Source organism: Taudactylus pleione, unplaced genomic scaffold (genome assembly GCF_031769625.1).
Source record: "Taudactylus pleione unplaced genomic scaffold, aTauple2 ptg000026l, whole genome shotgun sequence".
NCBI lineage: Eukaryota > Metazoa > Chordata > Amphibia > Anura > Myobatrachidae > Taudactylus > Taudactylus pleione.
Genome location: NW_028284428.1, coordinates 38,064,790 through 38,091,853, shown reverse-complemented (window position 1 = coordinate 38,091,853; position 27,064 = coordinate 38,064,790). Strand labels below are relative to the sequence as shown.

The 27,064-nt window shown below is 45.2% G+C and overlaps 1 protein-coding gene across 3 annotated transcripts in view; it reads right to left on the bottom strand.

Annotated features, from left to right (window-relative positions):
• The window catches only part of LOC148539318 (uncharacterized), an 896,509-nt gene that overhangs the window by 310,960 nt on the left and 558,485 nt on the right, over nt 1-27,064 (bottom strand). For all 3 annotated transcript variants that reach the window (XM_088451557.1, XM_088451554.1, XM_088451555.1), the window contains exon 9: nt 5,527-5,605. In XM_088451557.1, the coding sequence (XP_088307683.1) occupies nt 5,527-5,605 (79 nt within the window). The remainder of the gene's footprint in view (nt 1-5,526; nt 5,606-27,064) is intronic.

Genomic DNA, 27,064 nt, shown 5'->3' with positions numbered 1-27,064 from the left:
CATACAAACACACATATATGCACCACACATACATATGGCACACATACATTACACACACATTTACCTTGCAGCATCTCCAGATTGCAGGTTGTAGATGGGATGGGGATAGGACCTGGCAGGCTGGCACCATATTATTAAGCCCTGCAATTCGCGGGTTAATTGGGAGGAGGGGCAAATAACAGTATTCTACTGGAATCGTATCATATTGGCTCCGCCTCCCCCGATTGACACGCGAATCGCGGCATTTTGTTGCAAGGGGCCAGGTGTCTGCTCTTGCGTCTGCCAGGGAGGGGTTCTAGGTACTCAGAAACCCCGTGTGCGCTACTGGGGGGGGAGGGTTAGGGTTAGGCTGCAGGAGGGTAGGTTTAAGGTTAGGCTGCGGAAACGGTGGGTTCGACTGGAGGAGGATTAGGGTACTTGCCTGCATGCATCAGGATTCTGACTGTCGGGATGCCGCTGTTGGTATTCTGACCGCCGGTACCCTGACCACCAGGATCCAGTACCCAACCTCTTCCTTTAGCTACACAACCTTTTCTCCCTTTCTATTAATGAGTTTGCACTGTCTTAACCTTGCCTGCCTAAGTTGGCCAGTTTTGCCTATACTTTTGTACAATTTTTGTACGGTGTTGAACATTGAAGAAGTATAATATTGAGTTGTTAGTATGACTATTGCTACTGCAGTACTCAGGACACTACCATACTGTACTGTATATTACTAATATTCAATATGACTTATTATGGAAATGATAGGAAATTGTATTTGATTGCATAAAGTATTCAAGAATTTAGTATAGACTACAGTATATAAATAAGTATATAAATAATACAGGCTACAACAAATCAATATTAAAAGTTTCTTTAAAACATAAGGTGCTCTTTCAACCTTAAGAATGTGATGTGAAGGTTCTATTACTTATTTTATACAGAAATGCAGAATTATGGGAGGTAGGAGATCATTCTAGCAGTAAAAGCACACAAGTAAGAAAACAAACAGACTACACCAGGTGTACAGAAAATGACACCACACCATAAAAAAGGGCACAAATAATATTGTAAGGCAAAAAGTCAACACAAAAGGGCCTGATTTAGCAAGGATTGCAACTGCGATCGCGGTTGCGATTACGCACGAAATCTCGCTGCAATGATATGCTAATCCACTGCGATCGCTATGTCGTCATAGCACAACATAAGGACACCCACCTTATCTTACACACATCCGTAATACTTAGCAAGACTGCGAAACCATCAGTAACATCGAGTACCATTGCAGCCTCACGCACACTTGCACAAGCTCTTATCTTATTTAGGAATTGCTAACCTCGTTGCACACAGTGAGTACACAAGCTGCGTATGGATAATTTTGCGCGCCCCTGCAACAACGTTCAAACGCACTGGCACACCTGCGTTTCGCCGAACATCCCCCATCACCTCCCACAAACGAAACTTCCTGTCAATCACTCTGCAATTGGTCTGCAGTCCCGGTCACAGTGGCTGGTTCGTGAACAGCGAATGCATACGCATGTGCAGAACGCAACAATCGGCCGATTGTGTGCGTAATCGCAGTTGCGATCCTTGCTGAATTAGACCCATAATGATTTACATTTTTAATAACTCAGAGTAGAGCTCCCATCAGCTGCAGTAAGATATCCCTGTAACAAGGGCTTGGCGAATTGCTGTGACTGATGCAATTGCTGCATATTCAGCATGCTTGCTGAATCCTGAAATACCAAATCTAATAAATCACTCCACAACCTCCGCAGTAATAGTAATAATGGAGAAAACAAGGTAAACAGCAGGACAGGCATGCTCTATTGACAGAAATATGTTTAGGAGGGGACCCATAAATACTTGCAATGAATATTTGCATATGTTGTACTGTGGCAGGTGACAAGTAAAGGTAAGCATGATGCATTTTATACATTTAGCTGAATGATGTATTATTTGGTCTCCTTCCCTGTAGCTACAATGACAGCATTTTACAGAAACACTGTATATATAACATCATCTGCTCTTCATGGCTAATAACTAAATTATAGATGTTTCTATTCATATAGAATAAAAATCATGAGAAAAGTGGTGTTTAACACATTAGTCCAGTTCCTGTAAGCAGAGCCGTAACTAGACATTTTGGTGCCCTTTGCGAGAAAGATAAATTTAAATGATTCTCACTGTGCCAAGGATAATAGTGGCAAACGCAGAATTTCTAGAGGGGGGTTTCCAAATGCTTGATTTTAGAGTGAGTGTGGCCAATCCAGGAAGAGGGCAGAATTAGTACATAACCATCTTTAATATGCGTCATACAAAGTGTATTGTGTGTTATAATTCCAGCATATACAGGACCAGCGATCACAGTAAGCCATTAGATGTGGCAGTAGGGCCATCCTGCCTGAGATCAATGATTTTATTTTAGATGTGGGCATCATTCCAGAGCACTGGAGCAAATCCGGGGGTCTGGGGGAGCAGCAGAATAACCTAGCACTGCCCTAGACATATATGTACATATTGGGCTCTATAGCAGTATAGTACATCTCTAAAAGTGCATGGTTTCCAGATCTCATAGTTGGTGCACAGGTTATTTATTACTGGTTGATACGTGTTAAAAGATCCACAGGTGCTGCTAATTATTTCATTGGTGATACTGCACTAGTAAAATTCTATTAAATGACTATTTCTATTGTGGTCATGGTGTGGGCTGGGGAGGGGGGTTTCCAGGCAGATGGAAACCCCCTGCGTTTGCCTATGGATAAGGTACTAATGTAGCAGGTAACTAAGTAAACAATAATATCTTATTGTTTGCCATCCTCTTATTAAAATGAAGACACAAGATGATCCTGTGTCTTCATTTAAATAAGATTATGGCAAACAAGGAGATATTATTGTTAAGTGGCCACCTGCTAAATGACTACATTATACCTGGAACAGTAAGGATAAGTTTAATATTAATATTATTATGTCACATTGTAATCCTCCCCTCCCCCCAATGTTCATTTCTATTTCTTCTTGTATGGTATTTGTCATTGAGTACCTTTGTTAAGCTCATTGTCATTTCCTGTTTATTTTACCAAATTCGTCTAAATGAACATTTTACCATTCGGGTAGTATCCTTTCTAGGCCTAGTGCCTTACCACTTGGGAATTGTTTTTGTACATCTGCCCTTAGATCACCAACTAGGGTAGCTCAGTTGTCCTCTGATAAGGAATAAAGGGAAAGGAAGCTACAACCTGTATAAAATGCGATGAGAGAGATGTGGTATGGAATGTCTACAGGACTTTGTAAAAACAATTCTTATTTCAGTGCTGTGTATCACCAATCAACCTTCCTGGGTATACTATACTGTGCTTGCTAATCACTAGCTAACATGGCAGAGAATTTGCTGTACCTCTCACCCTGCTCAAAGATAGCCTGTGACTGGTAGAACAGGGTTTTCTTTGTATTTTCCACATGAAGATTCTCAGCGTATATCTGTTCTGTATATGGGAAGGTATAGTCATTAAGAAGATAACTAGTTTCAAGATTATGGGCCTGATTCAGAGGTGGATGCTGTGTCGATGTCGGATGCAAGTGGCCGATTTGTTCAGACTGCGCTTGTCTCCGAGTCACACTGCGCATGTGTTGCGATGGTTACCGCATGGGGATGCAGCAGATAGAAGCAATTTCAGTGGGCATTTCTGAGTGGTAACGGGGTGGCTAGTCAGATGTGAGCGTGTCGGGGTCAGTGACTGAGATTTTTTCAGCAGTTGCACTGATTTTGGTGGCCACGTTCAGACCGACATTCTGGACCTCCATTTGGCTGGAGTAAGGTTCAATGGTGCAATCAATATTCTGTCTCTGTGCTAAACCCATCGGTTGCAGCATTAGCAGTTAGACAGTTCCGTAATCTCTTAGATGAGATAACTCCCATAGTCTTCCCACCCAACTGCTTTCAGTAGTATCTATAACTGCAATGACTTTAGATCAGTGAAGGCACACTAACGGTCCAGGTTTTAGTGATATCCATGCTTGAGCACAGATGGTTAAATCAAAATAACTGAGGTTCTAAATAAGTCATCTGTGCTCAAGTATGGCTATCCTGGACTGTAAGTGTGCCTTGAGGACCGTGGTTGGGAACCCCTGCATTAGATAGTAATTTCATTCTAACACGAAGATTCAGCTTCCTTGCTCTCCCACTAATAAATTATATCAGGAGGGAATACATGTTCAGACAGACAATGAGGGTGGAAAGTGGTAGAAACGACATTAGAAAGGGGTTCAGTGGAGGTGACTGTCAAATGAATTTGTTAGCAAGATTTAAGGGAGGTAGAGTGAAACAAATAGGCTCTAACATTTGTGTGTCCCTTCTATGAGTAACCAATATCTCAGCCAGGGTACAGAGTCTAAGCCAGGGCTGAAACTTGAGAAGATCCATTTGACTCATAAGAAACAACTCAGATTGGCCGCGGTTGTGTCCATTGGCGGTCGCCAGTCTGTGACTTTATTTAAATGCCATAAGAAGTCCTTCCCTGGTGTACATTTGTGCATCTGAATGAGCAAGGACTGAGACACCCACTGTCAGCACTAGTACACCCTGTAATGCCCATTGGTGCAACAGCCCTATGGCAGGTGCAGGTTCTATGTCTGAGTATGGTGTCCTATGTAAGTGGTTGAACATCTGTGTATGCAACCACTTTTGCAACATACCTGTGACATAAGATAAGACAGACCATCTAAGACACCTCTTCACCCAGGAACTATGACTCTGGGCCTGATTCAGCAAGGAACGCAAAGGAGAGAATGCACACAATCGGTCAAATAATTTGCACTGCGCATGCGCAAACTAGCCAGTGCGATTGGGTTATGGTACGCAGACAACACGCAGTGTGCACGCAGACCCTTCCGATATTGATTGACAGGAAGTGCCATTTGTTGGTGGTGACGGGTGGTGGTCAGGCGAACGCAGGCGTTATAACGCCGTTATAGTGGCGTGCATAATTAAGGCAGTGCGGCGGCATATGCAGCCATACCGTTAGCTGTACAAAGGAATCAGCCAAAATCCTGCGGCATGTCAGGACAACCACTATTGTACGTATGGGTCCGATGGTTCTCGATGTTACCAATGTTTACGCTATCTTGCGTACTGATCATACTGTGAGTAAAGGGAGATGGGCGGCTTAGTATGGGGCTGGGCGTCTGCATCTTGTGTTGCGGTCTCCGAGCGTATGAATTGATTAGTATATTCTCGCAGCGGATGGGTGCGTGCGTCTGCTAGCTTGCGTTCCTTGTTGAATGAAGCCCTCTGTACGGACATAATCAGGACACATACACAGTGCTACTTAGACCCATGCGCAGTAGCAAAAAATTGCTCCAATACATCCAGCATCAGCACTGCGTCCACCGCTGATCAGGCCCATAATTCCAGCTGCTAAATTCTAAAATAATAAAATCACTGCTGGGATACAGAGAACAGACTATGGTAGAAATCTGGTACACTTACATACAATTTTAAACTGTAGTGGCATTAATATAAGTGTAAAAAAAACACAACTTTACCCTCTGCTTTGCAACATAGATTATCCGGAGGTAACACAACATCATCAGGAATATGAGGCTGAACAATGGAATGTACCATCTGAAAAGAGCAAAAACATTACATTTAATTGTTACTCTCACACGTTACAAAGTGAATGTGCACTGCTATAAAATGTGCTAAATATTTGCTGATTTACATCATAACAAATTCCTCAATTCTTAATAATTCAAACTGTAAGTAGGTGTTTGTTATTGTTTATTACATATATCACTGTGACAGAGTAATCTTGGTATTTACAATTTTTCCATGATTTGTTGCTTCAAGTTGCTATTATATCATAGACTACCGAAGCAGCCAACATCACATGATGTAGGATTGCTCCTCTGAGCTCATTAGGTAATATAAAATCCTACCCTCTCCCCACTGTGAGCCTGATTCAGAAGTGCATGATAAGTGAACGCAATGCCGATGTTCACATAGTGGCCTGACGTGAATGCAGAAGAAAAATCCATTTTGCGGGCGCGTTATGGGAGTGTCGTGGTCACGTCAGTGAAAACCTTTACATTCTCATCAGAGCCGTAACAGGACACAATTACACCCTGTGTCGGTCCCGCCCTCTGAGCGCATGATGTCATTACATTGCGCATAGGGGGCGTGACCAGCAGCTCCATTAAGTGCATGGAGGGTTAGGTGTAATGTGCTGTATTCTAACTTAAACACCAGAACATGAAGCCTATTGCTATAAAGCACAGCTCCTGACCATCCGCGGCCGCCGTGCCTTTCAAATGTTTTTTTGGGGGGCGGGTGAACTGCCACCTCCTTACCCCTCCCCCCTGTTCTGACGCCCATGGCCCCTGACAGAAGGTTATCCATGGCCATATAATGGTCTAACCTAAGGAACCATTCTCCAACAGTTGGTGGTGAAGGACACCTCCAGTGGACTGTAATGACTGCTTTAGCTGTGCTGTTAAGGTGTTTGAGTATTGACTTCTTATAGGAGGATATAGGGCCTGTAATCTTATTAATAAGCAAAAAGGAATATCCCCACACATAATTATTGATATAGCCTAGTGGGGTGGTGGTCACAATAGAATAACTCCCAACTCAACTGTCCCGCATTTAGCAAGACAGTCCCGTTTATTTGGGACTTTCCCATTGTCCCACCCGTGGGCCGCAGTGTCCATTGGTGGGGGAGGGAGTTGGGGGAAGCACACACCGTAAACAGAAAAAAGATGCTGTGTGCATGTGCACGGCATCTATTCACAGTGTAGGGGGAGTATGGGGGCAGTCCAGCATCTCTTAGAGTGCTGGGCATGCACAAACAGTGTCGTAAACGGGAGTGCAGTAAGGCTCCGCCCCTTTCATTGAGACTCCACCCCTCTTTTTGGGCGTGTGCAAGGTCCCCATTCCAAAATCTTCAAAGTTGGGAGATATGCAATAGGTGTACAGCAGATGTGATAGTGACAAGGCCACACCTTAACCAGGATGCTGGGTTTATTGTTAAACAGCAGCAACAGGATATGTAGAGGTAATGCATGGGGTTAATAGCTTTACACAGCAGGAATGCAATAGTGGTATCAAATTGTGGATAGTAGCAGGTGTCAGGGTATCACATGTGCGCAGTACTGTGGCACCCACTTACACCGTAATATTGCTGCAGTAGCACATCAAGTCAAAGGTGGGACCTCCCTGCAGACTCTGGGCCCTAGTACCCAGCTTGTATGCACAGTGAGGAGACTAAGGGCCTGATTCAGAGCCGGACGCTATTTGTGCTCGCTCGTTCAGAAAAAGGGGCCGGCTATTTAAATTGAGTGCTCACTCTTTGCGGTCTGTTGACGCCTCTATGACTGAGCGAGCGAACGAAACACGAACTCGCTATTTTGTAAAGACGCCCCCTGGCCGCTAACATCATACGTCATCTCTGCTATTTATTTGATTAATTGAGTACATCGAAAGGCATGTGAACTGCTCGCAGTGCTTGTGGTAGGTTTATCCTACCGCAATCATGCGAACAGTTCAGGCTAAGAGACAACCAAGTGATGTGGTCGATGACGCTGCTTTGTTAATTATGCACACCCTTAAAACGCCCGTTTTGACCGTTTGGCACGCCTGCGTTTGGATCTCCACTCCCCGTTTTCAAGCACCTTCCCCTGTTACCACCCACAAATGCCTCATCCTGTCACTCAAATTAGCAGGCACTCTCTATTTGGCGAGCGCTCGATTTCCGATGGCACTGACTGGTTGGCGCATGTGCATTATGATCCATACGCATGCTCAGTTGTGCGAACATCGCTCGGAGCGAACGAGCGGCCGCTTACGAGTGGCTCTGAATCAGGCCCTAAGCATACTGCTCTCTAACAATAATAAAGCATTTTACTGAGTCCCATGAGGAACGTAATACTGGGAAAACCCACCAGATATGTAGGGAAGTGCCAGTAACGTTTTGATATTGTTAGACAGTCCAGGGGACACCTATACCATCTAGAAAACACTTTAAATTGGGTTTCAATTATGGAGTAACTTACCAAGATGGAAAGCATGGCCCTGAAAATTCACACGCAGTGACTGAATTGCGAATCTGCTCACACAGGATTCACTCGTAAATGAGTGACAGGTAGTCAGTGTTTGGGGGAGCTAACGAGGGGTGGATAGAAAACTGCGGGCATGTTGGCCCGTTTAAACACTGTTTTATGGGCGTCCATAAATTAGCTACTGCTTTCATGCTCGCAACGGGAAAGCCCCCTCCATGTCTGGAGACCCCCTGTGTCTGCAACCGCTTAGAATTACTCAGAAGGCAGATGGCTGCCTGATGTGCGTTCGATGTTTCCAATGTTTCCGGTTTTGTGTGTGAGCGGTGGATGTGAGATGCTTTTAGTGGGCCTCTCTAAGTACTGGATGGCAGGTGAGTCATTAACATATTTTTGCAGTTGCGATCAATGAGATATCGCAGCTGTGATGGCATTTGCGTTCATCTCTGACTCAGGTCCTGAATGTGCAAAGACTGAGTCTCCCACTTTAAACAACTTCAGATGCAATAATCCCGCTTGCTGTGTCTTTAGACACTACCTTCAGGAGCAGCATGGAAACTTGCACCTGTCCTATGCTAGGTGCAGATTATTTGTCAGAGTATGGCCTCCAATGTAAGCATCTGAGTTCGCACCACTTGTGCGAGATGCCTGCTACACTCCAAGTACATCTTTGTGCGTCTGAATAGCCACCTCTAAGTCACCACCAGGAATGCCCAATATCCTTCCATTACATTTCTGAGATTGTGTATCTAAATTGCAAAGTTGATAACATTGACCAATTGTGCGTATATCTGCACTGCAAGATGTTATTTTATAGTATGACATATACTAAATATATAATATTAATCTGACTAGATAAAGATGTGAATAAGCAACACTCTGGGACTCAACGATATGTATGTGAAACAATTTAACTACACTTTCTTCTTCTTTCATTTGTCCCCAAATTAAGCATTCTGAAACTCCCCTGTAGAAATCCTGCTTTTGCCCCTGACAGGCTACAATTTACCAACCAGCGCCTGATAGTATCAAGCTTACACAGCCCCTGGTGAATTACTGTATGTGTAAGTGCTGACTGACACTGTTCTATGCCCTTCACAGTGCGTGCTTCCTAATCCCTGTAGTATTCTCTCTATTTCTGCTGAATAACTAATTTATACAGGGAATCCTTGTAATAATAACCCCACTCTCAAAATATTTACCTGATGCAACTCTGCTGTAGTTATACCTACACTACTTAGTTCAAAGAATTATTCACAATACTGTCCAAAAATTCTATTTTGCACAAATGAATTTCTAATATTTAATTGCAATTTTAAGTAGAGGAAATAGATAATGTTATAAAGCTTTTTATAGAAGTAAATTTATAAAATGTTAAGATATTCCAGTGATTTCTATGAATTTTTATTTTGACAATTAGTATAGAGATCCCTAAAGTGGCCAAAATGGTAATTTCTTATCTATGCTGAATTATGTTGTTCATCCATAAATGTAAGTACATTTTAAGGCTCTATATATTGGAACCGTGTGAGCAGGGAACTAGTTACCTTTGTTGGGGCTACATGAATACATGTTAATAAAGAAATAACGGAATCAGTATGCCTATGTTAGATTCCTTGCCGTGATTACACTATCGGTATTGAGACCGGCAGCCATGCGTCTGCAGGTCTCATAACTACATACCGAAATAACACTTAAGGGCCAGAATTACTGTTATGGTGCATACACACGGTCAGATTTTTCTTCAGATCTGAACGATAATGATTTAAAAAATCGTTCAATCGTTCATATCTGAAGGAAAATCTGACATATGGTGCGTACACACTGGGCGATTAATGTGGACGACTGAACGATAACGATATCGTTCAGTCGTCCACTTTATCATCCATTTTTAACATAAAAAAGATGAACGATAACGACGACGCTCGTTCCCGCGGGTCGTTTGTCATTATTGTTCATCAAGTAAACATGCAGGCCAACCTGACGATGTCGTCAGGTTGCTGCATGTTGGGGAATGGGGGAGAGAGCCCGGCGCTGAACGATATCGTTAATGATTTCGTTCAGCGGGTGTGTTCAATGTCATGAATGACATTGAGCACACCCTGCCGGGGACACACTAGACGATATCGCTCAGGGAGCATATCGTCTAGTCTGTATGCTCCTTTATTTGGCATGTCTGAACGATGAACTATGCGTGTTCCTGTTTGTCATATAACGATATCTGACATCTGCTGTGTTTGCAGTCAGTTTTGGACGATTTCCATTCATTTTAATGCAGTCAAAAATCGTTCAATCATTTGCAAATCGTTTGCAAATCGTTTGCAAATCGTTCAATCGTTCATCTGACAAATCTGTCCGTGTGTATACAACTAAAACCTTTAGTTGTATACATTACCATTGTCAGCACCATGGACAGGGATCGATACATGCACTGTGCTGTACGTGAGCTAAAATAAATATTGTTCCATTGAACAGACATACTCCCATCAAATTTAGCTCTTCCAATAAAATTTTCAATAGATCAAACATCGATAGAATAAATGCATCTAGCAAACCAAGCAAATTTTATTACCAAAAAAGTAACTTCCAAATACTATAGGTAAATGTAGGTTGCGGGAGGCTGCTGCTGACAATCACTCATGCTGTAGTCTCAGAGATGACTGATTTCTAAATAATAAATAAAAAACTGAACATATAATTTTAAGGTTTATTTTAAAAATGTCAGAAAAACATATGCAAAACGTATTTTAAACTGCTGAACCACTTTCATAAAATGTTTGCATGCAGTCTCCTGTGGTCTTCAAATAAGAATTGTTATGCTGTACAGATTTAGAGATTTCTCATGACTGATATTGCATTATATATACATAAATTACATGAAAGTGTGGTTCCTAAGATACAGTGATTCTTGTTAATATACTGAAGACACACCTCTAAACTCCCTCTGATTGTCAGGATGTAATGCTCTCTTAATCATTTACTCTCTTACACACATCAATTTTCCTAATAGTCTTTAATAGCATTGCTTACAAATGTCACAGCCACCGTCCTTTATGGTACGTGGATTGATCACTTACTGATGAAAGGGTTTCTCTGGTTACAGCAAGGATCGCAATTGCGATGCTGCACGCAGGCAGTTTTGCAACTGCGATTCTTGCTATTATGCAAATGCAGCAGGAGGTGTATGACACCCCCTGCCGCATTTGCAACCCCAGCACTGTAATGGAGGTCGCAGGCTGGGATCACCATCGCGACCATCGGTAGTAGATGGTCGCCATGGTTGACGGCGCCAGCCCTCCAGCCAGCTGAGTAAGTCTCAGCTTACTCAGGCTGGTCGGTTTTTGAGCCCAGGACACTGCATTGATCAATGCAGATCCTGGTCTAGCCACTCCCGGAAAACATGGCGGACACTCCTCCATTTCCCGGGAACGCCGGCCAACCCTGCCCCCGCACCGCCCCTTAAATACCTCTGCCTGTCAATCAGACAGAGGCATTCAAGGGTCTGCGTGCGACTACGCTGGACCCATTCTGCGCACACGCTGAATCAGGCCCTATATTTCTCCAAATTGCCCCCTCCCCCTTTCTCTTACCAGAGTAAGGAATGTGGGCCTGATTCAGAAATGGAGGCAGATCACACAGCTGCTGTGTCTTTAAACACAGTGGCTGTTCGATAAGTGTAGATAGACGCCTCCTGCCAGCTTCTCTGATCCGCTGCTGTGTCTGAGGCCACAACATCGGATCATCTGCGTGAAGATCGGTCATCTCAGTAACCCTAAGGTTACTCAGGATGGTTGGCAAATTCATGCTGCTGAAACCAGTAAAGTTGCATAAAAGGACGCAGCCACTGGTTTCAGCACGCCCAGAAAACAAGGACGTCACACCCCTGTTTTCAGGGGCACTGTCTGTTGCTGCCCCCAAATGCTAGGTGCATGACAATTATACTACGGCATTTGGGGCACTGCGAGCAACATCACAGCCCCAAACCTGCACATGCACAGTGCGATTTCTGCGCATTCTTAAAAGTCGCAAAATCATTGTAGATGTACATAAATATCAGGTTCAGGTACATCTCTCAATTAGGCCATGTGTTAGAAGAGCCATACTTACCTTGCAACTTTCGTTAAGCACCAACCATTACTGCTGATCTCTATGATGCGCTCTTTGGCCCTACCCAGGGGAGCATCTATAATGGGTGCAGGGTGTGCAGAGCAGGGTTCCAGCGCTGACTTGCGCATACGTAGTACTACTGTCCCCAGGAACACGACGTGGGCGCAATTTTCCCAAAAACCTGCACATGTGCAGTAGGTTCTGGCACTAATCCAGAATCTATTGCTACACCCGCCAAGGCATCGCTAGAAAGAGGAGGGGGCCTGCACTGAGTCTGCACGCAAGCCCCCTCCTCTCATTAAATGCTCCTAGTACCTGTATGATGCTATACTTAAAGAATATCAAGAAATTCCTAGTTCCCAGCTCTCTTGCACACTCTTGTCAACTGTAGTTGATTATAATGTGCTGTACAATGATAGCACATTATAGAATAGCATATTACAAAGTGTCACAGTATGTCATATTATAATTACACAGTAACTGTCGAGAGTGAAAATGCCATAATGACATAAAGACAGATCCCGGCAGATGTGAAGTGTGCTAATGGTCAGCAATCTGATTTATCTTCTGGAAAAGCCTGCTCACACAGAATCACAGTCTTGGGCAGAGACACTTATCAGGCCTGTACAGTAGTAGAATTTCTAGCTACGGAAGATTTGATGATTGCTCCTAACATTGGCTAAAAGTCCAAAGCAGTCACTAACTCTTCCTTATAGTTATTCCATTAGATCAAAAATATGTTCTACTTCATATCAAGGCATTTGATGAATCATTAAAATCATACAATGCATTATGAAATTTCTATTTTTTTAATATTAAATATGTTAAAACCTTGTCTTGATAGTATTCCTTTGTTACTTTCCATGCCATCTGTCATAGAACAGTTACAGTACAAAAAATGTGTCACAACAAGTTAGAAATCTTTTACAATGCAATGCTCAGCTAAGCTAGTACCAGCCTAAATTATGTGGACGTTTGAAACATGAATTGTGGTCAGCTGTGGGTTACAGCTGCCTTTCTCCCCTGCCCTGAGGACACATTGCATCTATGGTTGGACTGTTCCCACGAGTTCACTGAACTTTTACAATAAGGCCAAGGACAATTGATTCCATAAATAACACTATGTTACACTTTTACATCACAATTATTTCCACAACTTCATTATGCTGCCGTTGCTATCCTGTAGTGTGTGTACTAGTACAAAAGATAATAAGAGACATAGGTATTGTTGACTCAAAAATGTCATCCAGGAGCAACTAACCTATCAGCATGGTTTTGGACTATTGGAGGAAGCTGGACAACCTGGAGTAAACCTACAAATTCCTTGCAGATAGCACCATGGTCATAATCTAATTCAGGGCCTCATTTATCAACGAGTTTTATCATATGCAACGAGTTTTAAAACTCATTGCATATGATAAATGGTGCACCAGCCAATCAGCTCCCAACTGTCATTTTTCAAACAGATGACATTTAGGAACTGATTGATTAGAGCATCATTATCATACGCAACAAGTTTTAAAACTCGCTGCATATGATAAAACTCGTTGATAAATGAGGCTCTCAATGTCTTAGCACTACAACAGAGCAAAGTTAAAATAGTCAAGGAAATGTTTGACAGCACAGTTAACCATTGTTTTCTACTTTATGCTTCTGCATTTCACTCCAATGCAATGAAGAACATTTATTAAATATGATTAAACTACTGTCACCTCTTCTAGTAATGATCTACTACTAAGTAAACAACAAAAAATGGCAAGTTTAGAGAAAAAGCTGTGTTTTTTATTCTGATCTTTGTTTTACAGTACAGGGTTGAAAGTTTTAATTTTGCAAAACCAACGAATGTCTTTGTATGTGCCAGTGATCCGGAACTATGCTCAGCCGCCATGCTATGCATAATACAAGAAGCAATCATTAAGCAACAGCTGAGCCAGGGCTCATACCATTTATTACGGACGAGGTGTAGATCTCTACGCTGCAAACCCACTGCCTCTACATTGAGTAATTGTAAAAAGGCACTGAAACAAAAATGGCAAGATTTGCATAAGCTTTGCTTGATAACGTGTACATGTATAAGCCTATCTGCAGACACTTTTTATTTATGCATATATACCATTGATCAATATGTAATGTCTGTCATTGATCTGTCTGTAAAACAGATTTATTGCTTATTTTATATTGTGTGTCATTTATTATCAAGAGAAAAATTGCAAGTATATATGTATATACTGCTTACATTCCTGTATGTGGAGTGTAAATTGTCCATGGAAGGTGGTGAAAAAAACATTAATCATAGTGGCTTTACTGATAACCCCTCAGTTAAAGGGGGGTGACCTGCCGCTGCACTGCACATGAATAGATTTCTGCATCCATGTGCCTGTTGTCTGCGGTGTTCCTCCTGCTGTAAAAACCCCACTGGAGGCTGAAAAATGTGAACTGTATTCCAATCCTGGTGAAGCAGTTCATTCAGGCTGGGACACTCATTCTTTATGCATGCTGTGGAACAACGTACATAACGACGACATTTCTAGTGCCTAGTGACGAGGAAAGGCACATTAGTGCACCAGAATCAGGCCCTGGAGGTGACTTGTTTATAGGCTGTCCACTGAATACAATGACTATGCCAGTAAAATACTATACAATTAATCTATTGAAAAAGTTAATAATAAATTAAACATAGTTAATAGGGGAGAACGTCTCTCTCCATTTCCTTAGTAACAGTTCCAGAAAGTGTAACATTTGGTATCTCCTATCCTGCACTTAGCTGTTTCCTTTACAGATAGATGGTCGTGCGGCACAGGGATTAATACAAGTGCCGCTGTCATTTTTTCATGTAGTTTCTGTGGAAATTGCAGTGGTGACTGCAAATACCTTCATCCATATAATGCTGGGCACCAATGTGTGGAAGAAATCGGAGAAGACACTTTTTGTGAGCAGTAACAGTGCTAATTTTCCTAGTGCAGGACAATTAGCAATGATGGGTTACTACAGATCAACATCACAGTGTTACTGTATATCGCAGAGAATTAACTTTTCCACTTATAAACCTTTACTGTCATAACTTGTAGATAGAGTAGGCAAGATGAATGGGCCGGGATCTCCAGGTTTCCTTGCACCACAATACTTCTACATTGGAAAAGCCTTGGCGCTTGAAATAGACTGTGGAGCAGCTGAAGCAGTTTGGGAAGCTGGCATCTTCTAAGACAAGCGGGTTACCATTCTAGCAATTATAGATGTGCGCAGACCCCTGTGTTTTGATTGTGCAAAACCACCCACAAGTGTTTTGGTTTGGATTTGGTTTTGGATCTCTCTAAAATTGATAGAAAAGCTAAAATCATGTAATTTGGACCTGTTTACATGCAATCCAAAACCTGAGATTCGGCTTTTAAATCCAAGTTTTGAACTTACAGCAGACCCGAGCCAGGTCTCAGTTTTACTCGGAATCCCAAAAGTGATCCAAGCCAGGACTCAGTTCTACTCGGAACCCCAAAACTGATCCGAGCCGGGACTCAATTCGACTCAGAACCCCAAAGTTCGGGTGTATTTGGTTTTCAGGAAAACCAAACCGCACATCTTTACTAGCAATCCTGTGGATTTGTGTAAATGAGTGTAGTTTAGACAGATCTCAGCATCAATTCAGTTCATCAGGTACAAAACTTCAATTATCCTGATTTTCCAATCGCCAATGTTGGCAAGTTCTCAATAAAAAACATCATCTGTCACAGAATATGCACAAACCATCAAGTAAGCCCTAAACCACCTTATGCAGCCGAAGCAGAAAAGATTAGCTTGTATGGCAAACAGAGTAAGTATCTAGACAACACAAAAACAATAGATGTCAGCCTGGCATTAGCTGGCTACATAGATTTTATTATAACTTATACACTTTTCACCAAAATATGTAGAATTAAATAAGTTATCTTAATCATGGCATTCTTGTGCATCTGCTACTTCATATCCCCAAAGTCCTTGGCATAGCACCCAATGAGTTATCTTAGTGCCGTCATTCTTGTGCGTCTGTTCAGTAATACCCTGCAGGGTGTAAAGTCCTTGAACAATGCCAAGAATATTATGTGAGACAGAATTCCATAATTAATTATATAAAAACTTCACTCAAGCAGTATTTAGCACATTTCCAGGAAAGCTTTGTTATTTAAGCGTACTTTTTTTCTTTTCTTTTTTATAATTGTTCGAAATTTCTTTCCTTACAATTCTCTACTTAAGTTCTCATCTGAAAATAATACATTTTCAATAAAACTATTCCTAAGAGCAATGTGAACATCATAACAATCCATTAAACAGCAATGCAAGATAAATTTTAAATTGCAATTCTTGTGCCAAAAGGTAGTGTAGTGTAGTGTCTAGGCTGATTTACTGAACTTCATGGCTGTAAACATAATAGCATATTTCTCTGGTTTTAGGTTATAATGAAGATCTAAAATAAATGATCATATTGGTGGCTCACAACTCAATTTAGGCGAGAGGTTTACTTTAAATGCTTACTTGAAAATTGTAAAGGCAGGAGAGTCACGACTGACCTTAAATGAAGGTTGAAGAGGCATGATCTTGACGTGACTCTTTCGGCACTGTGATGAGTTTAATTAAGTACAGGAGAGGGAGGACTTGGAATATTTCATGTGACAATGCCAGTAAAGCATCATAAGCAACACAGTTCATGTTACAAAGTAGCTTGCTTCCCACCTCATAGCCATAAGTCAGAGTTAGCAATTTAATCAAATGTTACTGTGCCATGCAAAAGAAAATGAGAAAGGCGGCAAGTGCACAGGAACTAAATTTAGATCCAGCCCGCTTTAAAGGCAGAAGTCAATCAGTGCACTCAATATAGGTCTGCTAGACACTGTCATGTTGTCATTGGTGTTTTATGCAGCAACTGGGAAATATTGGGCCCTCCTATAATAACAGCAATCCACACCCTGGGTGACCTTGCATTCAAATAGATTTACTGGCCTAAGACCAGCAGATGCGAGACTTCTCACCAAGCAGCCAGACAAAAGACTAATCTGGGAATCTTTGTTTCTGTCATCGTGGGCACGGTTTCTTCCAAATCAATAAAAGAAAGTGAGAGTACCTTTCACTCGTGCTGATATCAGAGACCTTGTAGGACCCGCAATTCTGCATCCTTGATATGATAAATAAATCTCTTGACTGATAGCTATGTTTGGATGAGAAGGCTGTTTGTTAAAGAAGAATAGGGATCAACGCATGCCAAAGGGAGCTGGGACAAGGCATATATTACTAGTGTACCTCAAGGAGAAAATAAATTAATCTTTCCTTTCTCTGTAGATGCATTAGAGAGGATGCTCATACCAGACAATGATTTTTAGAGGTGATTTGCCTGTGGGAAATAGATGGCTACTGCACTAGGCTGCTACATCTGTCAGTCCCCATACAATGACAATATAAGGCCTCCCTGTGTGTGTCACAGTACAAGCATGGTCATATTGAATATGGGCTGCATGTCATAAGGTCAGGGATGGACTGGAGGAGACACAAATGCGGGTGCTGTATCTCATAGCAACCAACCAGGTATTGTATCTGCTTTTATTTTTTGAACTGCACTAGAAAAGTCACAGTCAAAGTCTGAATGGTTGTTATTGATTACAGCTCATATTTCCTGTGCATCAGTTTTCATAAATGTTCCCTCTCCAGAGAAAGCACAGGAATTTTACATGTGATTGTCCCCCTGACCTTTGCTTTCTACCAAATATCTGGTAAAGTCTATGTGGTTGCCTCAGTTCAGTGGAATGTGTTATTGGGATGTTTCGCTTCGCACATCGTCATACTACAGTAACCAACATCGCTAATTTTCCTGCGTACATCTATGAGCAATATTACTGGTACCAGAGGGACTTCACAGCCAATGTGCTAAATTGAATTCTCTTCTACAAGACCCTGTGAAGAGGAATGAAATCAAATTCTTGTACAGTCCTAAAATGAGTTCAACAGTATCTACAGTATGTACATTTTACATTCCATTTATACCCTGGAGCAGGGGTGGGCAATAAGCGGCCCTCTAGCTGATAGAACTACAGATCCCAGCATGCCTTGCAACAATTTGTTTGGTCAAATATCAAAACTGGCAGGGCATGCTGGGATGTGTAGTTCTACAACAGCTGGGGGGCCGCTTATTGCTCCAGGGACATGTAATAGCTCCTACACTTGTATATGCTCCCATTTTTGTCCAAACACATGACATAGCTAGTATAAAGGTGACCTTCATAAAGAACAGTATCTCAACGTATGGTGTCTATTTATAGATTAATATATTAACCATGTTTGGTGCCCATTTAAACCTAAATTAAGAAGATAAACAATCTTGTTAGATAGATAGAAAATTGATGTTTAACCTGTAACAAATGTCCTGGTTGAAAGTTATTAAGAAAATGAAAACAATAACAATTTAGCCGGCAAAGATTTGGGAAATTCCATCTTCAAACAGAGCCGGATTAACAATAGGGCAGTCAGGGCCCCACTCGCTGGGGGTCCACACACATAGCTACACCAACAGCATGGAGGGCATGTGGCATACTGTATGTGAACTGGGGATTCTGTGTGACACAATGTGACCTGGGGGCACTACAATGTATTTAACACATTTGTAGCACTGGGAGCATTTACAATAACATTGCCAGCATATATTATTAACAATTTTATTGGTAGGGGTCTCCAGTGGCGTCACAAGGGGGGTGCGGGCTGCACCAGGTGTCACCCTCCAAGGGGATGACACCAAAAACCGCACACTCCCCCACCGTCACACAGCAGGACCGCCGAGAGGGAGGCGGAGCACACCAGTAGCCGCTGCAAGGTCCCGGCCAGGGGATCCGCCCGCTGCCCGCCCACTCCGCCACCCCCCACCCTCACCCTCTTCCGCGGCTTCTGCTCGTCCTGGCCGCCATGCTTAAAAGGTTTTTTGTTTTTTAAAAGAAGGCGCATGACGTCATGGCGTCAAACTGCGCTGCCGCTGCTGGAAGAGAGGAGCCTGCCCGCCGCCGCTGCTGGAAGAGAGAAGCCATCAAGAAGAAGGTAAGGGAAGCAAGAGGGCTGGCTGGGACAGAAGTGAGGGTGGCTGGCTGGGGACAGAAGTGGGGGTAGCTGGCTGGCTGGGGACAGAAGTGGGGTGGCTGGCTGGGGACAGAAGAGGGGGTGGCTGGCTAGGGACAGAAATGGGGGTGGCTGGCTGGCTGAGGACAGAAGAGGGGGTGGCTGTCTGGCTGGGGACAGAAGTGGGGTGGCTGGCTGGGGACAAGTGCGGCTGGCTGGCTGGGGACAGAAGAAGGAGCGGCTGGCTGAGTACAGAAGAGGGGATGGCTGGCTGGGGACACAGAAGGGGGAGCAGGCTGGCTGGGGACAGAAGTGGGGCTGGCTGGCTGGGGACAAAAGAGGGGGTGGCTGGCTGGGAACAGAAGAGGGGGTGGCTGGCTGGCTGGGGACAAAAGAGGGGGGTGGCTGGCTGGGGACAGAAGTGGGGGTGGCTGGCTGGGGCAGGAACAGGGGGTGGTTGGCTGGGGACAGAAGTGGGGGTGGCTGGCTGGCGACAGAAGTGGGGGAGGTTGGCTAGTACAGAAGATGGGGTGGCTGGCTGGGGACACAGAAGGGGGAGCAGGTTGGATGGGGACAGAAGTGGGGCTGGCTGGGGACAAAAGAGGGGGTGGCTGGCTGGTGACAAGAGGGGGTGGCTGGCTGGGGACATAAGAGGGGGGTGGCTGGCTGGGGACAGAAGTGGGGGTGGTTGGCTGGTTGGGGACAGAAGAGGGGGTGGCTGGCTGGGGACACAAGGGGGAGCAGGCTGGCTGGGGACAGAAGAGGGGGTGGCTGGCTGGGGACAGAAGAGGGGGTGGCTAGCTGGGGACAGGGGGGGTGGCTGGGGACAAGAGGGGTGGCTGGCTGGGGACAGAAGAGGGGCTGGCTGGGGACAGAAGAGGGGGTGGCTGGGGACAGAAGAGGGGGTGGCTGGCTGGGGACAGAAGAGGGGGTGGCTGGCTGGCTGGGGACAGAAGAGAGGGTGGCTGTCTAGTGACAGAAGAGGGGGTGGCTGACTGGGGACAGAAGTGGGGGTGGCTGGCTGGGGACAAAAGTGGAGGTGGCTGGCTGGGGACAGGAGGGGTGGCTGGCTGGGGACAGAAGTGGAGATGGCTGGCTGGGGACAGAAGAGGGGGTGGCTGGCTGGTGACAAGAGGGGGTGGCTGGCTGGGGACAGAAGTGGGGGTGGTTGGCTGGTTGGGGACAGAAGTGGGGGTGGCTGGCTGGGGACAGGAGGGGTGGCTGGCTGGGGACAGAAGTGGGGCTGGCTGGCTGGGGACAGAAGAGGGGGTGGCTGGCTGGGGACAGAAGATGGGGTGGCTGGCTGGGGACAGAAGAGGCGTGGCTAGCTGGGGACAGGAGGGGTGGCTGGCTGGGGATAGAAGTGGGTCTGGCTGGCTGGGGACAGAAGAAGGGATGGCTGGCTAGGGACAGAAGAGGTGGTGGCTGGCTGGGGACCGAAGAGGGGGTGGCTGGCTGGAGACAGAAGTGGGGGCTGACTGGCTGGCTAGGGACACAGAAGTGGAAGTGGTTGGCAGTCCGGGGACACAGAACGGAGGGCTGTCTGGCTGTGGATACAAAAGGGGGGCAGGCTGTCTGGGACACAGAAGGGAAGCAGGCTGTCTGGAAACAAAAGGAGGGCATAGGGGGTCAGGCTGTCTGGGAACACAATAGGGGGACAGTCTGTCTGGGGACACAGAAGGGGGGCTAGCTGGCTGTGGACACAGAAGGGGGTGCAGGCTGTCTGGGGACACAGAAGGGGGAACTAGCTGTCTGGGGACACAGAAGGGGGGCTGGCTGTCTGGGGGCACAAGGGGGCTGGCTGTCTGGGTGCACAGAAGGGGGGCTTGCTGTCTGGGGGCACAGAAGGGTGGCTGGCTGTCTGGGGGCACAGAAGGGGGCTGGCTGTCTGGGGGCACAGAAGGGGGTCTGGGGGCACAGAAGGGGGCTTGCTGTCTGGGGACACAGAAGAGTTGGCTGTCTGTCTGGGGACACAGAAGGGGGCTGGCTGTCTAGGGACACAGAAGGGGGGCTGTCTGGGGACACAGAAGGGGGAGAAGGCTTGCCAGGGACACAGAAAGGGGGAGCAGACTGGCTGGGGACACAAAAGGTGGGGCTGGTTGGCTGGGGACACGTGCTATTTTCTGTGGGGAGCAATGTTATTTATCTCTATGGGGAGCAAAGTTATTTATTTCTGTGGAGGAGCAATGTTATTTATCTCTGTGGGGTGCAATGTTATTTATCTCTGTGGGGAGCAATGTTATTTATCTCTATGGGGAGCAATGTTATTTATCTCTGTGGAGGAGCAATGTTTATCTCTGTGGATGAGCAATGTTTATATCTGTGGAGGAGCAATGTTTATCTTTGTGAGGGGCAATGTTATTTATCTCTGTGGGGATCAATGTTATTTATCTCTGTGGGGATCAATGTTATTTATCTCTGTGGAGAGCAATGTTATTTATCTCTGTGGGGAGCAATGTTATTTATCTCTGTGGGGGAGCAATGTTATTTATCTCTGTGGGGAGCAATGTTATTTTTTTTCTATTGGGGAGCAATGTGTTTTTTTCCCTGTGGGGGGGACGGGGGGACGACTGATGGTGTACCTTGGAAATTTTAACAGGTCTTGCTGTCCCTAATCCTATGGATATGTTAACATTATTTGGCTTTTCATTTGAGACCACGCCCCTTATCATGAGATGACATTTACTATCTTTAGCTTTTTATGTGGGGGAGGATTGTATTTTGGATGTTCGCACTGGGAGCTCTATCCCCTAGAAACGGCCCTGTCACTGTGGTTGCAAGCAGGGGTAGGCTCTCCATTCCAGTCCAATGTCCGTTCTGGACTGGTACTGTTGTGTTATGTGGCCATCATAGTTAGTGCCCACTGTATCTCGCCGATGTGGAGCTACAGGTCTCGTGAGATTATGTCATTATCTCGTGAGTCACTCTCTCTCTCTGCTCATGCCTGCTGGCATTCTGGGAGGAGCAGTGCAGTGTGAGTACTGGACTGCGTGACTGGTAAGGGGGAGAGAGCGTGGAGCTGCGCACATTGGTCCTAATTTTAAAATTTTTTTGGTGGACGGGGGTGTCGCCATGAGTTATAGCACCGGGTGACACCAACCCTAGTGACGCCTCTGGGGTCCCCCACAAGTTTGTGTTCCTGGTACCCACATAAACCTTAAACCAGCCCTTCCTTCAGGATGTAGTTAGTATGCCGGTGGATGGGATGTTGGCCATCAAAATCCCGATATCAGAAACCCGAACTGGGACTAAAGATAGCCGTCAAAATCCCGACGCCAGTCTATATCCCGACGCTGGAATCTTGCGGGCCGCCATCCCAAACGAATATCACAGGGCATCTGCCTGATAGCCGCATGGGGGAGGGTTAGGTTTAGGCACCACAGGGAGAGGGGTTAGAGTTTGGGTGGGGAGGTTAGGGTTAGGCACCACTGGGGGGATAGGGTTAGGCACCACTGGGGGGGTTAGGGTTAGGAACTAACGGGGAGGGTTAGGTATAGGGTGCCGGGTAGTGAGGGTTAGGGTGCAAGAAGGGAGGGTTAGGGGGAAAAGGGGGGATTAGTATACTTACCTGACCCCTTTTGGGAAACCGAGCTTTGGGATGCCTCTGTCAGCATTTTGACAGCAGACATCCTGACTGCCGGTATTTCATACCCAACCCTTCCTTCAAATGACTTATTATTTGCTTCTACATTGCTTTGCCTTGTTGTCTTTCTTTTGTGGTCTTTCAGCAAGGTCTTTATATCATCAGTGTAGAAAGTTTTATTTTAATTCTCCTAGCAGATAACACAGATAAAATGATATTTAACTGGCAGCAGAAATAAAAAAGTATATTTAATATGAAGACCTTATTGAAAAGCAATAAATTACAGTGGCATGAAGTTAGACTTTTTTATCTTATGAATATGCTGCATTTGCTGTGTTGTACAGTTTGGGCCTGATTCAGAGTTGCACGCACTTCATACTTGCCTACTCTCCTGGCTCCCAATTTTTCAGGTAGCCCCCTGCACCTCTGGAAGAGTAGGCACTTCTACCGCCTTCTGCACACTTCCTAGTGAAGTGGGCAGAATGGGGAGAATCTTACCATGATTCCGCGATCCGTCGGGAAAGGGTAGGGCTAAATGACAACATTCTATGATAATCGCATCATTTGGCTACACCCCTATTCAAATGTCTGTAGTTCCCAGCATTTCGCCATGAGGGGGCTGGGCCTAATTACGTAATAGTCTAGCCCCGCCCCTTCACTGCCCACCTGCATCTAAGGATGGAGTCTTCTTTTTTCAACAGACTGTGCATGCTTTGGGCTTGCACACACAATTCGTAGCAATTATATGGGATTCAGAGTCTCTTAGCTGCATCTCCACTGGCGACTGAGTGGGTACTACTGGGTGGCAAATGCAATGGAGCATTCTCATGTGAGATAAGTATTCCGTGGGCGTATTCAGAGGCACCGAGGGGGGGGAGCGGGTACTAAGTACCCGGGCTTGCTAGAAGGGCCTGGGTCCGGCACCGCCAGGTTGAGAAGCTCACAGCGCCCAACTCCCCAGCACTGCAAAATATATACTAGCCTAAGGCAGGGATGGGGAACTTCAGGCCCTCTGAGTTTTCTGCTAGCCTCATCTGGCTAGCAGGGTGCCTAGAATGGCATCCTGCAGCCAGAATCTATGCAGCAGTGCCCCCTGGAACGTCCTTAGGACGCTTCTGTCACACTGCTGCCCTTACACAGGGCCGGATTAAGGGGGGGGGGGGCGACGGGCGGTTGTCCTGGGGCCCCCACACACAGAAGGGCCCCCACACAGGAACGGTCTGACCCTGCAATTGCTGAGAACCGGTGCCTGGTGACACCTGTTCTCGGACTGGGGCTGTCCGGCTGAATAGTCTGCATGTACAGAGCATACAGTGCAGAGCGGATCCAGAGTCCCCTCACCAGCATCAGGTGACACATCACATCCGTGATGCTCAAGAGGGAACTCGAGAGTCGGGAGCCGCTCTGCTCTTTATGCTCTGTGCATGCAGAATATGCAGCAGCAGCTGACAGTGAATGACAGCGGCCGGCGGTGAGTGAGTGGCGCCGGACAGACGGGATGGGTAGTCAGGGCCGCCATCAGGGGGGAACTGCCGGGAATGGAGTCCCGGGCCCGGAGAGAGAGGGTGTGGGTTTGCTCTGGGCAGTGTGGGCACTCTGAAAAGACATGGGTATGGAAATCCTGCTGTCCGACATTCAGAAACGACGTGGAGAAATCCACTGGTTTCCGCACCAATTGATGCTCCACCTCTGCTGTTGCTCCATTCACATTATCCACAGCTCCACACCACCCCCACCCTCATCTTCCCAAGGGGGGGCCCTGTCTATTTTATCAGTACCGGGCCCTACAATTTCTGATGGCAGCATTGTGGGTAGTGTCCCCTCCCACATTACTCTCAGTGGTGATAGCTATATAAGGTAGTATTCTCCAAGGTGTCCAGCGGCTAGCTGTGTGTGCCGGACTTTTCAATGATTCATTTCACCACCGGTGAAATGCATGTGACGTTTCCATATGCCTCACATCTAATAACCTCCAACTCACATCTACTACTGATCATAATAGCTGACCTGATTATCTGCCCACCCATTTGTAGTAGCCAACTATGTAGTTTCCTCCTGGCTTACTCCCTTATCATTAGAAGCAAAAGCAGTTTTTGCAAAGCACACGATGGCATGCCCAACTCATACAGTAGGCTAGGAGTAATGTCGGAGTTATGTTCTGTGAAACATTTTGACTTTACACTGTGGGGCAAGGTAAGGGGCATAGTGACGGTGGGGTTTCAATATTATTGGTGGGTGCCCCCACAACTTAGTTGCCCAAGGGCCCCCACAATCCTTAATCCGGCCCTGCCCTTACAGCTCCCCGAAGCATCCTCAGGATGCTCCAGGCATTGCTGTAATCACCGGCGATTATGGCCCCGCTTCCGTGTGACTTCACACGGAGGGGGCGTGGACTGCACTGGGTCCTTGTGAATAAAGTTAAATATATCAAAATGGCCTTCAGCAGAAAAAAGGTTCCCCACCCTTGGCCTAAGGGGATGTGGACACGCCTCCTGTGATTAGACCACGCCCCCTTTATGCCCCCTGGCGTGGCTCTTGACACCCATGGGCGTATTGATGGAATTGAGGGCTATTCAGAGGTGAGCGTATGCAGAGATCCGCCCACTTTCACTCGCATCTCCTGCACCAAGGATTTGCCAGGTGTAAATGTGTGCTGAGGTGAATGATGGCTACCTTTACCAGCATTTCCCAATGCATAAGTGAATGCAATAACAACTCTGAATCAGCAATTTGTCTTCATCTCTATATTGATACCTGTAAAATATAAAAGGTATATGGTCCAAGTAACTGGATGCAGCTCATTATTTTTTCTATTTTTACTCTTTTCCCCATTGTTCCTCTTTGACATCTCACTGTTTTGTTCTTTTAATTTCTCTCTGTACTGTGCTAATTTCCACAGTCTGTTTCTTGTTCATGGAGCATCATATATTTGTGTATGTTTAGCGGGGTTGCTGACACTGAACTACACAAAATGGAGACTGATCTTTGTGCTTACAGCGCATGTTCCGCCCTGACTTACAGTGTCAGTCCCTGTGATTTCCCCAAAGGGTGTGCAGCTGCTGAGATCTTCCATTTCTGCAATATTTCTTGTTTCTCATCTGTGTACATAACAAGTGGCAAAGAGAGTAGGAGTGGGACAGAGGGAACAGAGACTGTCATTTGTGTCCGCGGACAATAGGATCATTTGTCGCTGAAACTAACTGCCACCGTACGAATGGCTGATTTACAGCAAGACTTTAGTCCACAAAATAGTTTATCAGCATCATAGAAACAATAAATTCATCTAGGACAGAATGGTTCCAGATGTGGAGATTAAATGACATACAGTAGCTTCTTTAGGAGGAATTAAGCAAAATACTTTTGTTACCTTGCCTCATTAGAAATCCAACCATCCACAATGCTAGCGCAGCAACTTCTGCACAGCTTTGGGGATGCATCAATAGATCTTGATAATCTCACTTGAGCAGCTGTAATTTAACGTTCTACGCTACGTGACTGCTTCTCTTTGCATCCTGCCCGAGATTCCATATACGCAAATATATGCACAGTAAATTAGGAAGACACAAAGCACATGATCCTATGCACATTACAATGCTTCACGTTGTTAGAATTTGACATTTTTAAAGCACAAATAAGTAAGTTTAGAGCTTTCAATCCCAAAGAAAAAATAAAATGTTTTACTCATTTCAAAAAAGCCTTAACATACTGTTTATCATGGTGACACAACACAAACTAATCAATATTCTCTGTCATTTCCTTTAAATTGAAAAAATACTTCTCAAGAAAAGCAAAAAACACAATTGCCTCTCCCTGGGTCTTCCTGACAAATGGATCACACATCTTCAGGCAATAAACATAAGCTAGAATGGAACGCTGCAAGACCAGCGCTGGATTACAGGTAAGTAAAGCACTTAATTAAGATACAAACATTTTACACTCATCCCAGCACCAGACACTGAGGCTCCTCATACTTGTAAATTACAATCTACAATAACACCATTCAGAATGAAATATGTGCCTCATATAAACTATTCTTATTTATGATTAGTAAATAGGATGTTTATGGTGATAGAAGAGACAGTAACACCACCACCAGTTTTTTAAGTCAGCCAAAGATCTCATGCTGCACCCTGCCAGAGCCAGAAAATCTGCATCTCAAGACGAAGACCCTGGGCTTGGCACCAGGGGCTGGCTGGCAAGTTTTAGCCTGGGGTGCAAATGCATGCAGGCAGCCCTGGCAGGAGTAGCGTGTAGCCAAGGTGCTCGAAAGAACGTGCG